Source organism: Eulemur rufifrons, chromosome 7, assembly GCF_041146395.1.
Source record: "Eulemur rufifrons isolate Redbay chromosome 7, OSU_ERuf_1, whole genome shotgun sequence".
NCBI lineage: Eukaryota > Metazoa > Chordata > Mammalia > Primates > Lemuridae > Eulemur > Eulemur rufifrons.
Window position 1 is genome coordinate 82958556 of NC_090989.1, and position 17653 is coordinate 82976208.

The 17653-nt window shown below is 36.3% G+C and overlaps 1 protein-coding gene across 3 annotated transcripts; it reads right to left on the reverse strand.

Annotated features, from left to right (window-relative positions):
* Positions 1-1294: 1294 nt before the first annotated feature.
* On the reverse strand, positions 1295-17566 carry NDUFB5 (NADH:ubiquinone oxidoreductase subunit B5). 3 transcript variants are annotated; one of them, XM_069472897.1, is made up of 6 exons: positions 17408-17566; positions 9472-9560; positions 8018-8084; positions 6440-6501; positions 5085-5191; positions 1295-1818 (listed from the first exon to the last, which is right to left on the reverse strand). In XM_069472897.1, the coding sequence occupies exons 1-6, from the start codon at positions 17529-17531 to the stop codon at positions 1698-1700; spliced, it is 570 nt and encodes a 189-aa protein (XP_069328998.1). In that variant the 5' UTR covers positions 17532-17566; the 3' UTR covers positions 1295-1697. The 3 variants fall into 3 exon arrangements, with proteins under 3 accessions (XP_069328998.1, XP_069329000.1, XP_069328999.1); XM_069472898.1 differs by lacking the exon at positions 5085-5191 and having other exon boundaries at positions 1673-1818; XM_069472899.1 differs by lacking the exons at positions 8018-8084; positions 9472-9560.
* Positions 17567-17653: the final 87 nt, after the last annotated feature.

Consider the following 17653-nt stretch of genomic DNA (forward strand, 5'->3'; position numbering starts at 1 on the left):
AAGCAAAAATAGACAAATGGAATTACATCAAGCTAAAAAAATTTCTGCACAGCAAACAATTAACCAAGTGAAGACATATGTATAAAATGGGAGAAAATATTTGCAACCTATCTATCAAATAAGGGATTAATAACCAGAATATATAAAGAACTCAACAGCAAAAACCCACATAATCTGATTAAAAAATTACCTATCAGTAAGTTTTTATTTTATTTTATTTTATTTTTTTTATTTTTATTTTTTTTGTTGAGACAGAGTCTCACTTTGTTGCCCAGGCTAGAGTGAGTGCCGTGGCGTCAGCTTAGCTCACAGCAACCTCAAACTCCTGGGCTTAAGCGATCCTACTGCCTCAGCCTCCCGAGTAGCTGGGACTACAGGCATGCGCCACTATGCCCGGCTAATTTTTTCTATATAGATTTTTAGGTGTCCATATAATGTCTTTCTATTTTTAGTAGAGACGGGGTCTCGCTCAGGCTGGTCTCGAACTCCTGACCTTGAGCAATCCACCCGCCTCGGCCTCCCAGAGTGCTAGGATTACAGGCGTGAGCCACCGCGCCCGGCCAGTAAGTTTTTATTTTAAAGGTATTTGCTGAATGAGTGGACTGTGGCTTTTCTTTTTGTCTGTTTAGGCAGCAAAAACCAATTTCTCTATTTGGCCTGGAGGATAGTAATGTGGAGACCTATTGGTCTGAATCTTAGGAAACCTGGGTGCATTTTTACTTTCATGAAGAATGTAAAAATACACTTCTGGGGGAGATGCATTGATTGGCTGCTATAGGTTTAAAACTATTGAATGCTTAAACTAAAAGACCATTTTGGAAGTTGAACTGTAAATGTTTTCAATGTTTATTTTTGTAAATACTGAGTATGTGTTTAAAATCTCTGAGCCTCAGTTTTCTAATCTGTAGAACTCAGCGTAATAGTACCTCATAAGTCATTTTGAAAATAATGTTAAAAAGATGCAGCTATTTAGCACAGTGCTCAACAGACAGTAAATGCTTAATAAACGACAGTCATTATTTTTAGCTTTTGCTCAGATTTCATAATCTTTGCAGTAATCATTTTACCTACTGCAACTACCTCTTCAGTGGTTACAAAACAGGATGCTAAGCAAACTGAGGAAACTCATAATTTGCATCTAGGAAAAATGCCCATATGTGTGTATATGGTTTTAAAAAGAATGATACATGGCTAAAGAAAACACTAAAACATTATAAACTTTAAGATTTATTCACTAAAAATTTATTTATTAAGATGTTAACATTTTATATATAGTTGGCTCAATATTTCTTGTGCAACTTATTAATAAAATCCTGAGTTGCCTCTCAATAATCCAGATGTCTACAATATAGACATTTGTACAAACTACTATACTTACTGATGTTTAACATAATTAGACTTCTCTTCTATTACTTTCATTTTTCAGATAAATAAGACACTAATCTTTCAAAGTTATCACAACTTTAGGAGTTCACAAATTCCTATTTCTCCAGTTTTCATTATTACATTTTACATATTCTTAAAAGAGGAAGCCGAAACCCCACAATCAAAAGCTGACTGAACCAAAATCTGACTGAACCAACACTGATAAACAGAGTAATGGAAGAAGCTCTTTTATTCATCAGAGAGCAAAAATACAGAATACATTTATTTATTTTCCATCAGAGAATATACTTTGTATTTGAAGAAATAAATGATTAGTTGTCGGGACTTGATTTTGGAGAATGGTCAATAAGTGCCTTATCAATGGTTGGATACTGATACCAGGGTCCATCTCCTCTCTGACGCATTAATCTTCGTACTTCCAGTTCCTTTAACCTGTAACAAATGGAACAGCAATATTGTGATTCCAGCATTTCCAATTACAAATTTAATGGATTATCTCCATAAAGAACAACCACTTGAGAGATTTCTGCTTTTATGTAAAGTATAATGTCCCTCCACAAATCCATGTGTAGGCATATATTAATAACTGGTATATATCTACAAGCAAAATTTGGACTTATTTTTTACTTTTATTATCTTGCTTATGTAGTTAGCCATCGAATAGTTTCTATCATTAAAATATCGCTTGAATTGACAATCAATTCTCTCCTTTATTGTACCTGTTCTTTGTCTGGACAGATCATTTTACTTGAATTGTGACCATGTTTTCCTGTCTTCTCACCGTTTAGATGGCTAGAAGAGTCATTTACAGAATGCCCACTATTATGGCTATACGTTGTGCCCAGTGCTAGGAATAAAAAAATGAATAAGCTTTCTTGGAGTTCACATCCTCTGTCTATACTGGCAGCCCACCGCCATTAGGACAGAAAACTTCTTGAGAGCAGAAAATGGAATCTTATTCACCAGCATTATATTGTGCCTAGTCAACATCAGATACTCAGTCAACATTTATAAAGAAAAACAAGCAAGAAAAACCTGGATTAAGAAAAACACACGCCAACTCTAAGAGCTACTTACTGTCCTTGTCCTCCTTCACAAATTGAATAAACTCTCTTTTATAGAGATGCTTTCCCCTTCCATGTCTAAGCCTTTGCACAAACTACCACACATTCCTGAAGCAGTCTCTTGTCCATCAAATCTTTCACTTTCCATTTTTATAAAACACGCACTAACTTTTTCACATGACTGGGAATTTATCACAGTTAAATAAGTCACTTTATTAATCTTAACCAGTTCACCAACCTTATGAGAGATTATATACCTTTATGATGGTGTATTTAAAAGAGTATGTTTATTTATATTTTTTTAGGATTAAATGTCAGCCTCTTTCTTTTCTACTCTTTATAATTATCCAAAATTTGAGTAATTAAAATATCAATAGGGGACTAACTCTTTAAATAACTTATGGTTCTCCCATATAATGGACTCCTATGTACCTGTTAAAAAGAATAAGAATCAAATCCAGGTATGGCATGAAAAAAAATATTGTTATGTTAAAAAAAGCAAAATATAAAATGAGCGTGTGTAGCACCTTCCCATTTCATTAATAAGTAAGCCAGGTGCAATGGCCTCTACCTGAAGTCCCAGCTCCTCAGAAGGCTGAGGATCACTTGAGCCCAGGAGTTCAAATCCAGTCTGGGCAACACAGGGAGACCCTGTCTCTTAAAAAAAAAAAAAAACCTAAAAACCCAAATCCCCCCAAATTGTAAGTAACCACTTGTGAATATGTGTATATATACATGCACAGAGTTTTAAAAATATGGAGGACTAAAAATAATAGTTATCTCAATTATGGGAGACAGTCTCTTTCTATTTTATATATTCCTTTAATGCTTCGGTTTTCCAAATATCTAAACATAGACTTTTTAAAACTACAGGTACTTCCCATTCCCTGCTAAGACTGGCATCTTTCCTTTACGGGTAGAAGCTAGAGTTTTTTTTTGCTGGTTTGCTTTTTCTTTGTTTTGTTCTGTAACTGTTTAGAATCTTTCTATGTCTGATAGGATCTGGTCCTTTAATTGGAACTCAAAAGTATATGTCTGAAGTAGAAAAGGTCTTATATTACTAACTATGAGCCATGCTGCTGTTCCATGCTCTTAAATACCTAAAGACAGTTCCATGTGGTAATTATATACACATGCAACCACATATCTAGGTAATACAGCCAATCATATTTTTTCATTATTTAATTATTTTTTAATATCACAGCAGTTTTGATAAAGTACAAAATTTAAAAAAGAATGAACAGAAAGCAGAACAATGGTAGCCTAGGGCCAAGAGTAGAGGATGGACACTGACTGGAACAAATGGGAAAGAGGCACAAGAGGATATTTTAGTGTGATCAAAATGACCATGATTGTGATGATGGATACACAGGTATATACTTTTGTCAAAAACCCCTTAAACCTAATGGGTGCATTTGATTGTATATAAATTATACCTCACTCCTAATGGCAAAATAAATCTCAGACAGAATCAAATTTAAAAGTACTAAAAGGAAACATAAGTGAACATTTAAAAAAATAATTTTGGAATTATATATTTACTTAATCTGAAAACATAAAAATATTTCTATGCTATAAAAAAATTTTACATTGCCAAAAGACAGACAACAAGCTGGGAAAAATATCTGCAACAAAACCAAAAAGAGCTAATTTAATTATGTAAAAATCAGTAGAAAAATTAGAGAAAGTAATACATATAACTAATAGATATATGAAAAAATAATCTTATGAAGAAATACAAAATCAAAATGATGAGATAACATTGTTCAACTACCATATCAGCAAGAACATTTAAGTTTGATAAATTGTATTACAGAGAAACATGGAAAACTGAAACACAGAAACTGACAGAAAAAAACTGGTATAACTTATTAGAGAAGAGTTTGGCAATATTCACCTAAAATTTAAAAGCATATGTTATTTGGCTTAGTGCCACTACTAGAAATTTATTTTCCAGATAGATCACATAAATATACGAAAATATATGTATGAGGATATTCACCCATATATTATATATGCTATGCGTAACAGCAAAAAACTCGGAAAGAACCTAAGCATCAACAATAAGGGACTGGTTAGAAAATATAGAAAATATCCATCCAATAAAATATATAATGCGACCTTAAAAAGAATGGGATATATGCTATTATGAAAAGATCACCAAGCTACATTAAGTGAAATAAAGACATGGGGCAAAACAGTGCTTATAAATGGATTCTACTTGTATTAATATACTTTTTAAATGATATTATAAAATATATTTTTTAACATATAAAGTTTTTTCTAGGAATATACAATAAATTGTTAAGTAGGGGTCCCTTTTAAGGATGAGACCAGGTGTCGGAGGGAAGGAAATTGTTGGAGGTGGGAAACAGGGTTGCCCTGTACATAAAAGAACAGAGTATTTTAAAAAGAATTTAAAAAGAATTCCTTTTAATCTGACAGATATCTCCTAACAGTCTCCTTGTCACCAGTTCATAATCTTCACTCTAAACAGGCTAATTCTCTTCCCTAGCTTTATCCTTTTACGTAGAGCATCCTGTAGTGCTGAAATAGTTTTATTAATTTTTTTTCTTGTGATCTGCAACCCTAGGAGAAGATTCTCTTCCCCACCCTCCCCCTCTTTTGTCCTACCGTAATTCAGCCTTTTCAGCTTCAATCTGAAGGATAGCCATTGTTCTTTCATAATTCTTTTCAGGACCATCATAGAAAGTACGTGCGATCCATCTTGATATAGGATGCTATAAGGAAAATTTGTTTAAAATTAGTCCATTTCTGAACAGTACTTTGCTTTTCTAGTTGACTGTTCTTTAAAATGACCCTCTCAGTAAGATAAACCAATAACACCTACTATATGCCAACTACTTCATATATATATGTATATATTTTTTACAGTAATTTTAATCCATTAGGTGGATACTATTTTTGTCCCTATTTTAGAGATGAGCAAATTGCACAAAGTTAGACAGCTAATAAGGGGCAATGTCTGGACTCAAACTGAGTCTGTTTGTCTCTAAAGCTGGAGTTCTTTCTCATCATACTATGCTGAATATATTTCACAGCAGATTCAGGAGCCAAATCCCGGTTTTGGGGATCCAAAAATGGAGCTCTTTGCATCAGTCAGCATGAATGAATTAATTGCATGCTTTACCATATCATAAGATTTAATAGTGAAGCATTGCTTTTCTAAAATATAATTTATTCAGATAATAAAACATGATGGGGCATACTCTATTTAAGGCTATCTTACTGCAGTACTTGTAAAGACAAGAAACAGTACTAATTTTAGGTTTTGGTAGCAGTGACAGTATAGCGTAATGACTGGTTAACAGTGCAGGTTCTGAGTCAAGGCTGCCAGGCTGTCTGGGTTCAAATATAGGGCCCATCTCTTGGACAGGTCATTTGACCTCTTTTGAGCTTCAGTTTCTTTCTTTCTTTTTTTTTTTGGAGACAGGGTCTCACTCTGTTGCCTGGGCGAGTGCCATGGCGTCAGCCTAGCTCACAGGAACCTCAAACTCCTGGGCTCAAGTGATCCTCCTGCCTCAGCCTCCCGAGTAGTTGGGACTACAGGTGTGCATGGCTAATTTTTTTTATATATATATTTTTAGTAGAGACAGGGTCTCACTCTTGCTCAGGCTGGTCTCAAACTGCTGAGCTCAAGCTATCCTCCTGCCTCGGCCTCCCAGAATGCTAGGATTATAGGCGTGAGCCACTGCACCCAGCTGAGCTTCAGTTTCTTCATCTCTAAAGTGGGAATAATATTAGTACCTTTTACATGAGATAATATTTGTAAAACACTTAGCAGAGTGCCTGCTACACAGTAGGTGCTCAATAAATGACAGCTAGCATTAATATTGGTAAAAATTTTCCTAAAGCTATAAACTTAGAATAAACGTATCATCTACTTGTTATCAAAAATTAAATATAAAACTATATTATAATTGCTAAATTAAGGTATTGACGATACACTTAACAGAAAGTATACAAACCTTGAAATATTCCCAATGTTCTGGAATATAGCCTTCTGGAATTTCTGCTAATTCAGCTTCACCTAATAAGAGAAAATGGTGATGTTCAACTTTAACATTAGGAGTTTATAATATTAATTCTTCACCATTAAAGTAAGAAACCAACTTCTTGTGGACCTTGTTTTAAAGGACTTTTTCTTCTATTTGTACCAATGAAGATACTTAATATTTTAAATTCGCTTTAATCTTACTGAAAATCAGTTCATTCCTTAGATATTTTTTAGACATCTTCCATGTATAAGGTATTATCTACAGGCATTATATGAGTCTCTCATTTTGTTTTATATAATGTAACAAGATATATTTTTGTTTTTATATAATATAACAAGATATAAAAAAATATTATTTCTTCTGGTCTCCCTTATACCTGCTAGACAAAATATTTTAGGATTCAAGGTGTTATAGAAGTACTTTGAACAGACTTTCCCGTGACAATCTAATGTTTACTATAATTCACATTTTCATTCTTTTTTTAGAGGATTACAGTTTCACATGTTCTGGGATGGATAAGAAAATTTTTCTCTCGGCCTCTCTTCCACCTCTGTCTCTTTCTACTTCCTTTATTTAGACTTGTCAAAGCTCATTCTGGGAAATGAGGAGGAAGAGGAACATGAGCCCCCCATGTGGCCTCTACAGAATTGGTGACATCAGAAGGTTTTTGGAGGAAAAAAAATGTGTTAAAAAAATAACATTGTATACTATTGTAGATTAAAATTTAATTATTTTAAAATAAATTGTCATACTTATGTTTATTTTATTATTCAAAAAGTTTTACAATATCTATAATTTCCTGTTTTATTTATTTTTATATTTTTTAAAGACAGGATCTTGCTCTGTTGCCCAGGTTTTTTTTTTTTTTTGAGACAGAGTCTCACTCTGTTGCCCAGGCTAGAGTGAGTGCCGTGGCGTCAGCCTAGCTCACAGCAACCTCAAACTCCTGGGCTCAAGCAATCCTCCTGTCTCAGCCTCCCGAGTAGCTGGGACTACAGGCATGCACCACCATGCCCGGCTAATTTTTTCTATATATATTTTTAGCTGTCCATATAATTTCTTTCTATTTTTTGTAGAGATGGGGTCTCACTCTTGCTCAGGCTGGTCTCGAACTCCTGAGCTCAAACGATCCGCCCACCTCGGCCTCCCAGAGTGCTAGGATTACAGGCGTGAGCCACCGCGCCCGGCCCCCAGGTTTGAGTATAGTGGCATAATCATAGCTTCCTGCAGATCTGAACTCCTGGACTCACAGGATCCTCAAGAGTAGCTGGGACTATAGGTGCATGCCACCGTGGCTGGCTAATTTTAAACATTTTTTTGTAGAGATGGGGTCTCACACTGTTGCCCAGGTTGGAGTGCAATGGCACAATCATAGTTCACTCTAACCTCAAACTCTGGCCTCAAGTGATCCTCCTACCTCAGCCTCCCAAAGCGCCGGGATTACAGGTGTGAGCCATCATGCCCAGCCTATAATTTCTTTTTATATTAATGTATATGTTTAAAAAATTTTCCAATGTGGTGGTTCTAGGGTAGGGGATGATGACTTACCAATGAACACATTCACCAGAGTTATGACAATTGCCACTGGAATCCCAGTCAATAAAATGTAGAATCTCTGTTAAGATAAAAAATAAAAAGTTTTTTTCATGTCCATTTCCTAACTCTCTGCACCATCAAATCAACTTCACAATGTAATTTCCTTATATTTCTTATAAAATAAGCTTGCCAAATTGGGGATACAGTATCAAATTATTGATTTGTTATTTTCTTTTGTTCTAGTTTTTAGATGCCTATATTTAACACCAAAAATGAAAGAAAAAAGTAAGGATTAATTGTATAAGTATAATACAATGTATATTTAAGTGACTTTTTAGTTAAAGCAATATAATGTAAGTTAGAAAATATTGTATTAAGAACAAAGCTGTAAAACATTAGGGTGATCTCTACCACTGAATAGGGTTTGAGTTGGTCATAGAAACAAAAGTAGGCGCTCAATCAACTGGATGTACTGGGGATGGATCGAAGGATGAAGAGGGGCATTAAACACAATGGGAAGACAAAAAGGTCTCAAGGGCAGCCAGTACTCAAATGATGATTCAGAGCTTTAGAAACAGGGACAGAGAGTCTAGACAATCTTCCATTTTCGAAGCCTCTACTTTGTACTTACAGAGCCTTGAGATACAAATATGCAGTCAGTACCCCCAGCAGTCCCCAACCATTTTGCCACCAGGGACCAGTTTCATGGAAAACAATTTTTCCATGAACAGGGCTCGGGGTGGGAGATCTCAGGCGCAAAGCAGCTGTAAATACAGATGAAGCTTCTTCGCTCACTTTCCCACCTGTGCAGCCACTCCTCCACCTTCCTAAGTTTCACGGAAGACAATTTTTTCACAGACAGGGGTGGAGGGGTGGCCAGCAGCGAAGCTCTGCACTCTGTGGCCCAGACCAGGGGCTGGGGACTGCAACCCTAAATATGCAATACTATATTATTGCTAAATTAAGATTGCACCACAGGTCCATGTCAGTCTCTGAAACCTATGTTCCTGAACAACATATACATACAAAATTATATCCCAAAATAATGTAGCTCCTTTATTAAAGAAGCCTTTCAACAAGTTCTTTGGTAATTTAAAGAATATTTTAGTAACACAGATAATCTTCCCCACATGAATCAAAGTTTTGTAATTTACAGATTTTTTTTATTCTTAAAGCATAAAATACAGATTATACTTAAAACCCCTATGGTCCTGAGAAGAAAGGAATGGCTCAAGTTTTAATTCCAATTAATGTCAATCTTTTTATTGAAGAAGGAAAGTTTCATTAACAAGAAGAAATTAAGTAACAAATCAGACTTGACTACACAATCTCAGTATCTTTGGAGGAAAGAAATATAAATTTATAAAATAAAATCTTTTATAAAATGAAAGATGTTTTCTAAAGAGGCAAAAAATATTTTCCTATTTGTGTGCAAAAGTTTAATTAAACAAAAAATTTTAACTCACCAATAACCTCAAAAAACGCCTGTCGTAGAATGTAGAAGGTTTGATGACAAACAGTCTTTTCCCATGGTCTCCACTGTGTCGAACAGGAGCTGTAAATATTAAATTACCCTGTTTTATACAAGGTTTATATGGGTACATTGTTATATTGAGATAAAATCAGATTGTAAGAAAATATACATGCATAGATGTTTGGTATGTGCTAAGATTAAAAAATGCTCTTTTATTTGAGTACTAAGGCCAGGGCAGATATCTTTAAACAAAAATTGATGTACTGTTCTAAACTATAGCTCTTTTTGTTTTAATTCAATGTTAAAGAAATATCTAAACCAGATGTAGTGGCTCACGCCTGAAATCCTAGCACTTTGGGAGGCTGAGGTGGGAGGATTGCTTGAGGCCAGCAGTTGGAGACCAGCCTGGGCAACATAGTGAGACCTCTTCTCTACAAAAACAGAAAAATTAGCTTGTTGTGGTGGCATACTCCTGTAGTCCTAACTAATCAGGGAGCTAAACCAGGAGGAATGCTGGAGCCCAGAAGTTTGAGGCTGCAGCAAGCTATGATTGTACCATTGCACTGCAGCCCAGGGACACAGTGAGACCTTGTCTCAAAAAAAGAAAAGAAAAGGAAAAAAAAAAAAGAAATATATAAATAATGCTTTCAACTTGTTTCAATAGAAGGCAGAACTACTAATGCTGCATAAGAAATTAAATCATGCCATTTCATATGATACATTATCAATATACATTAGGGAACTGCCGCAAAATAGATGGAAAGGACCAGAGGTATTTATTCAACAAATCTCCAGCAGGAATTTGAACTTGTTACAAAACTACACACTTTAAAATATCTTAATAAAATCCCTTTGTAAGCCATTTCTGATTAAGAATATCCCCTTCAAATCCTCTCCCCAACAGAATTTAATTAAGCCTTGCTGGAGATAAACCGATGCAAAATTTTACTCCTGGATCCTCTTTCTATACTCCTCCCTTTCCTTAGAAGTCTGGAAGGATCACTATAGGCATCCTAAGCCCTTTCCACTGGGAGCAGGAAAGGATCTAGCTGTCACTGAGAGACTTTAGGTTACCATGTTTCTGCTGCATAATTGCTCTCAAGGACATTTTGCATGTGACTCACCATGAAATGAAAAACTTTAATTTCCCATTAAAGGAATTCCAGTTATAATAGATGTCGGAAAGATTTGTATCCTTTGTACATGTTTAATGTCTAGAATGCCCTCCCCTCTCCTGAAATCTATACTTTAGGCCCAGTTGACATCTTATCCTCTAAGAAGCCAACCCTCTTTCCTACCAGATGAGATTTCTTCTACCTTTCAATTTCTGTACACTCTAGTGATGTGTATACTTGCTTTCACTGCTGCCACCTTTAAACATAAATGTCTCGAAGGCAGGAACTGTCTTCTTAATTTTGCTAACACCTGCAGCAGCTTACAATAAATTTAGGAGGTTAATTTACAACAGAAATTAGAAGCTGGCATGAATTTACTAAGTATAATTCATATTACTAAGGTTTCTAAAACAACAAGATTAAGAGAATTTAACAAGGTAAGTATAGATTTCAGCAAATCATTTGAAAGATACCATAACAGAATTTTTTGTAGGCTACATGAAGAAAATGGGCTGTATGACAGTACAAACCGCTCATTAATTCAATAAAATATCAATATTTAAGTGCAGATCCTATGGTAGGACTACGATCTAAGGGTATGGATCCTGCTGGGACAAACAGACACTACACAAATAATTACAAATCTATAAGGGTAACAAAGGAAAGAAACCAGATGCAGTATAACAAAAGAACAGGCCCAGTCAGCACCAGTGGTGCATGGTTATAGTCCCAGTTACTTGGGAGGCTGAAAGTGGAAGGATAGCTTAAGCCCAGGAGTTTGAGGCCAGCCTGGGCAACATAGTGAGACCCCCATCTCTTAAATACATAAAAACAGAAAAGAACATACCCAGAAGGAAAGTTCCTTTTTAGACAAGATGATGGGGATAGAGGTGGGAGGAAGGGGCATTATGAGCTGAAAGAATGAGCAAGTTAGATGAATTCATAATGGGTAATTGATTGATTGGTTGATTATACCCAAAAGGTGCTGATTAATTAATGGAATAACATGCCAAACAGATCTCTGAAAAGCCCTGCAGCATCAAGACTTTTATGAATGGTTTAGATGAGGTGGAGACAGCATTCCTGATTTATTGAGTCTTAGAAGCACAAAGCTACTACAAGAGTGGCTAAAACACTGACAATGAAATGGGATCCCCAAAGCGTCTTCATATATACTTACAAAAGGCTGAATCTAAAAGAATTAAACCTAATAAGGTAAGAGAAAAGTCCTGCCTACATCCCCCAAAATTTAATTGCTCACTTAGCCAAAGGCCAATTCAATCTTAATCTGATGTATTAGAAGTACATGGTCAAAACAGGATGAATTTCCCTGCCCTCCATCCCCTCACTAAGCCTGCAGAAGTGTGTCCATTCCAGAGCACACCCTTTCAGAGGGACAATATGGAGCATGCCCCAGCTTAAGCAACCAGATGGCAAACAATATACAACAGAAGCTGATTGGCCTATAATAAAAGAAGTCTAAGTGGAGACTAGATAAATGTGTTTAAATATCTAAAGAGTTGTCCCATGACAAAGGGCTTACGCTATTCTGTGTGGGCCTGGAGGGAAGAACTAGGATCAATGTGTGAAAGAGTGATTTTCAGCTTAATACAAGAAGTTCTAACAATTTTAGTGGCTGAAAATAAAATCAGACTGCCTCACCAATTCCCCATTACAGAGTTATTCAAATATCAATAACAGGATGTATTAAGGATTAGCATAATATATGAGGTTAGCCTAGAGGATTTCTAAGGTTGTTCCCCTCAGAGATCCAAATTTATAACCTCTCTTAGAATAAAAAAGCATACCTTTCCAACCCATTTCTCTCAATGGTTTCCTTCCAATTCCAGGACCGTTTTCCCACTCTTTGCACTTACTTTCCCCTCTGCCTAGAATGCTTTTCCGTGGGCTCTTTGAATGGCTGCCTCCACATCTCATCCCTTCAGGGCAAAAATCAAATGACACCTCCTCAGAGGTCTTCGCTGGCTATCCTAGCCAAAGTTGGCCTCCCACCATTCCTCTTAATACCATTTGGTTATTTCCTTCAGAGCAAGGAGCACTAAGCCCTAATTACTTGGTTAAATGCCATCAGGTCAAGGACTGTCTTATTCAGCATCATAACCCCAGTACTCTTTAGTGTCTGCCACATGGTAGGTGCAGACACTGTAAATACTGTTGAAACTACATTTCTTAAATAAATTAAATGTTGGTCGAGGATCTTTTCTTAATCCCTGAAAGCATACTACATTTACTCAGAAGAGATAGTATACTTGCTGACTTTCCCTTTCAATCAGACATGGGGTGGGGAGGGGGTGGTTAAACTATGTACAGTTTTAGGGAACACTGATTACAAATGGCACTATTAGTTGGGCGCAGTGGCTCACGCTTGTAATCCTATCACTCTGGGAAGCTGAGGCAGGAGAACATCTTGAGGTCAGGAGTTTGAGACCAGCCTGAGCAAGACTAAGGCCCCGTCTCTACTAAAAGTAGAAAAAATTAGCCAGGTGTGGTATGCATGCCTGTAGTCCCAGCTACTCAGGAGGTTGAGGCAGGAGGATTGCTTGAGCCTAGGAGTTTGAGGTTATAGTGAGCTATGATGATGCCACCGTTGCCTGGGCAAGAAAGTGAGACCCTGTCTCAAAAACAAAAAAACAAAAAACACTATTAATAGATACGAAAAATGTAACAAACAAAAATAATTATGGAAGAAAGCCTGATCTAGCTGCATTCTAGTAACACTAACGCAGTTAGTAATGTGAACTGCTTGCTCTTTCTTTATACATAATAACCCAATTGTTAAACAATTATTCATGTCATTAAATGTGCAAGATAACCATTACTGCTGGTAACTGTTTTAAAGTATATTTCATAGACTTAACTCTTTTCAAATGTTCTGAGCCTTCAGGATTTGTTGTTGACATAGTAGGATCTTCCACTTACAATCTAAAAATATTAGGGTGAACGCCGCTTACAACCAAGTGACTGCCAGGATTTCTGGAACTTAGCTCCTTCTGCTTCCCAAAATAGGCATCTTTCCACTACTCTCTAAAGCCTGGAATTTCTCAATTATGTATTCACTAATTACATAGGCCTAAGGCTTCAAGAACCAATTTTTAAAAATGCAAATAGCATTGGGAAAGTCATTAAATCTTTGACAATTATGATTTTTGTGAAGATTGCATAAAATACTGGAGGCAATTTTTATCCATCACAGGCAACTAAAAATTGGTCATTTTCTTTCCCTCATTCTCAGTTAAGGGCACCACCATCTCAATCACCCTGGCTAAAAATCTGTCATCTTCCTTGCACACACCCCTCATTCATCATTTGTCAAGGCCTCTTGATTCTAAGTTTGAAACTCTCCATTTCTTTCCATGCCTTCTCTACCTTATTGGCCTAAGCAATCAACATCCCCTATGAGCCATCCAATACTCAGAAGCATCTTCCTAAAACACACTACTGATATTGCTCTTCTGCTAAAATACTCTCTGTTGCCTACAAAATAAAGTGAAGATACTTTGGCTTTGTATTCAGTCCCTCTGCTCCCCCAATTTGGTCCCAACCATTTTTTTTTTTTTTTTTGCCTTCTCTCCCAACATCTACCTATCTCAAGAGCCACATATCTAATCAGAATATTCATCCTTTACTTTTCTGCCAGTTTGACCTGTTAAAACTATCCCCACAATTCAGTTAAAATGCCACATATTCCATGTCTGAATAAACTCTATAGTACTTTGTTTATATATCCATTTTAATCCTCTTTGTTTAAACCATAATTTGTGCATATCAGTTTCCAACTGTAAATTAAAGCTACTTGCAGCTAAGGAAGAACTTAAGCTCATCTCTAGAATTCCTTGATATTTGATGTTTAATAAATTATAGACTAGCTTTATCTGCTTATGTGCTGAGAAAGGTTTTCACAGAGGGTGAAGATAACATGACAGCACTAGATGCTTAAGAATGATGGAGCCACAGGGCCCTGTAGAAGGCTAATGCTAGGACTCCAAGGCATAGGCAACAAAAGAAAAAACAGACAAATTGAACTTCACAAAATGTAAAAAATTTTGTGCATCAAAGGATACTACCAATAGAGTAAAAAGGCAACCACAGAGTGGGAGAAAATTTTGCAAATCATCTACCTGATATGGATTGATATCCAGAATACACAGAGAACTTCTAAAACGCAATAACCACAAAAAATTTAAAAATAGGCAAAAAAAATGAACACACATTTTCCCAAAGATATACAAATGGTCAAGAGGCACGTGAAAAGATGTTCTAATCTTTCTCTAATCTAATCAGGGAAATGCAAATTGAAGCTACAATGAGATACTACCACACATCAATTAGGTTGGCTACTATTAAAAAACCAGAAAATTTCCTTGTCTTATCTTCCTAAAAAACAAACAAAAAAGCAAAACAAAAATGAGAAAATAACAAGTGTTGGGAAGAATGTGGAGGAATGGGAACTTTTATGCACAGTTGGTGGGGATGTAAAATGATATAGCTGCTGTGGAAAATACTAATAACATGGCAGTTCCTTAAAAAATTAAGAATAGAATTACCATTTTATCCATCAACTCCACTTCTGGCTACATACTCAAAAGAAATGAAAGTAGGGTCTTAAAAGAGATATTTGTAAACCCATGTTCACAACAGCATTATTCACAATACAGTAAGTCCTCACTTAACACTGTAGATAGGTTCTTAGAAACTACAACTTTAAGTGAAACTTCCTATAGCAGGTCCTGGAATAACATCGTTTCCTTCTGTTATACTTCCTTACACTTAAAGATTTCCAAGAGCCAACCACGTTAAGTGAGGATTTACCGTACCTAAAAAGAGGAAGCAACCCAAGTGTCCACTGACAGGTGAATGGATAAGCAAAATGTGGCATATACATACAATGGACAATTCAGCTTTAAAAAGGAAGGAATTTCTGACATATGCTACAACATGAATGAACCTTGAGGATATCATGCTAAGTGATAAAAAGACAAACACAGTATGATTCCACTTATATGATGTATTTAGAGTAATCAAAACCCTAACAACAGACAGTAGAATGGTGGTTGCCACAGGCTGAGCAGAGGGAATGGGAAGTTATTGTTTAATGAGTGCAGACTTTCAGTTTTACAAGAGTTATGAAAAGAGTTATGAATATGGAATGATGGTTGTACAACATTATGAATGTATTTAATACCATTGAACTGTGTGCTTAAAAATGGTTAAGATGGCAAATTTTATGTTATGTGTACTTTACCACAATTTTTTTTTAACAGGTCAACGCCAGGTGCTGTAGATTTTTCCCACTCACTCTTCACAATTACCTTATTAGGTAGGTTAAAATTCTCATTTTAAAGAGGAGGAAATGTAGGTTACAAGTAGTTAAGTGCCTTCCACTTTAGCTTCTAAAATGTGATGACCCAAGGTCACAGAGCTTCTAAATTCTGGAGCTAGGATTTGAACCTAGGCAGTCTAGCTCCACAGAAAACAAAACAAGACAAGGTTCCCTACTAGAGTGGAGACTTCATTCTTGTAGGGACAGATATAAACAATAATATAAGAGATTAAAAACCTTTCATATTACAGTGACAGATGCCAAATATCTTTGAAAGCAGATAAACAGCTGAAAACACAGTAAACTTTAGTATAGATAGCTATTGGATCCTTCCCTGCTCCCACTGGAAAGGGTGTAGACTCCCTGTAATGATTCTTCCAGAACTCCAAGAAAGGGCAAGAGTGCAGAAAGAGGAACTAGAGGTGAAATTTTACCTCAGTTTATCTCCAGCTAGACTTGATTAAATATTACCTGGGAGAGTATTTGAATTTGAATATTTGAGGATATCTGTAATCAGAAATGGCTTATCAAAGCATTTTAACAAGTAATGTTAGCACATGTTGTTTTGTAACAAGTTCAAATTCCTGCTTGAAATTTGTTGAATACTACTGATCGTTTCCATCATGTTTCCAGCAAGTCCCTACGTATATTACCTCATCATGTGAAGGGGCATAATTCAAATTAAATTGGGAAAAGAAAAGAGGGGTAAAATAAAACAAGGTATTTTGAGGCTGGAGACAATCTTTTTGGCTTTAAGGTAAAAGTTTCACTTCATCTTTCCCTACTTGGATTGCTTACAGTGTATCTTTGGTCAAGAGAATTAAATTTAGTAATACTTTAAAGCCTTAGAACGGTTCCTGACACAAAACACATACTCCATAAATTTTGGCTGCCATTATTATTAATTTAGTACAGTGGTGCATTATTTTTGTAATAATTGAGTCTGTTTTCTCATCTGTAAAATGGGGATAACAACAATTGTATTTACTTTGCAGAATCTTTGAGAGAATAAAACAGACAACAACAAGCACTTGATGCTTTGCTATTATGATTATTCGTACCCCTATAATGCAACTCACAGTCCCCAAGACTAGGACTGCATTATGACTTTCCTGGGCCAAGGCACTTTTGCCTTCGTGGGCCCCTTCCTAATTTATTAAAAATGATGTTTTATTATTGCAGTGGTATAAAACGAATATAGTCCAGACTGTATTATCACGTAATCATTAACGCTATAGTCTTTTTAAAAAATAAATTTAAATTAAAACATTTTCGTGGACCCCTAAAACCACCATGGGCTCCATATGCACGGTACCTATTGTACCTAATTAATAAATTGGCCCTGAGCTTCTCTACCTGTCCACATATTACTTAGCATCAGCGGATTCCACCAAGGTCACCCTGTAAGAGTCCTCTCAGGTCTCATCCCGCACACACCCCCACGCGCACTTTCTCCCAAGGCCAGCACCCACCGACAGCCTTCGGAAAGCCACAGGTGAGGAAGCCCCCGAATCCGAGTCGAGTGCCAAGGCGGCGGCCCGACAGAACTGCCGCCGAAGCGACCGAAACCCGCTGCAGTAAACTCATGGCCGCCATGGCTACGTCGGGCAACAGGAAGAAACGCGAGGGTATAACGGGAGCTGAGAGAGCCAATTTACCAATCAGGGTGAAGGCGGAAGGTGGCCATGTTAAGTGAGGGCAAGGTCCTGTGCTCTTAT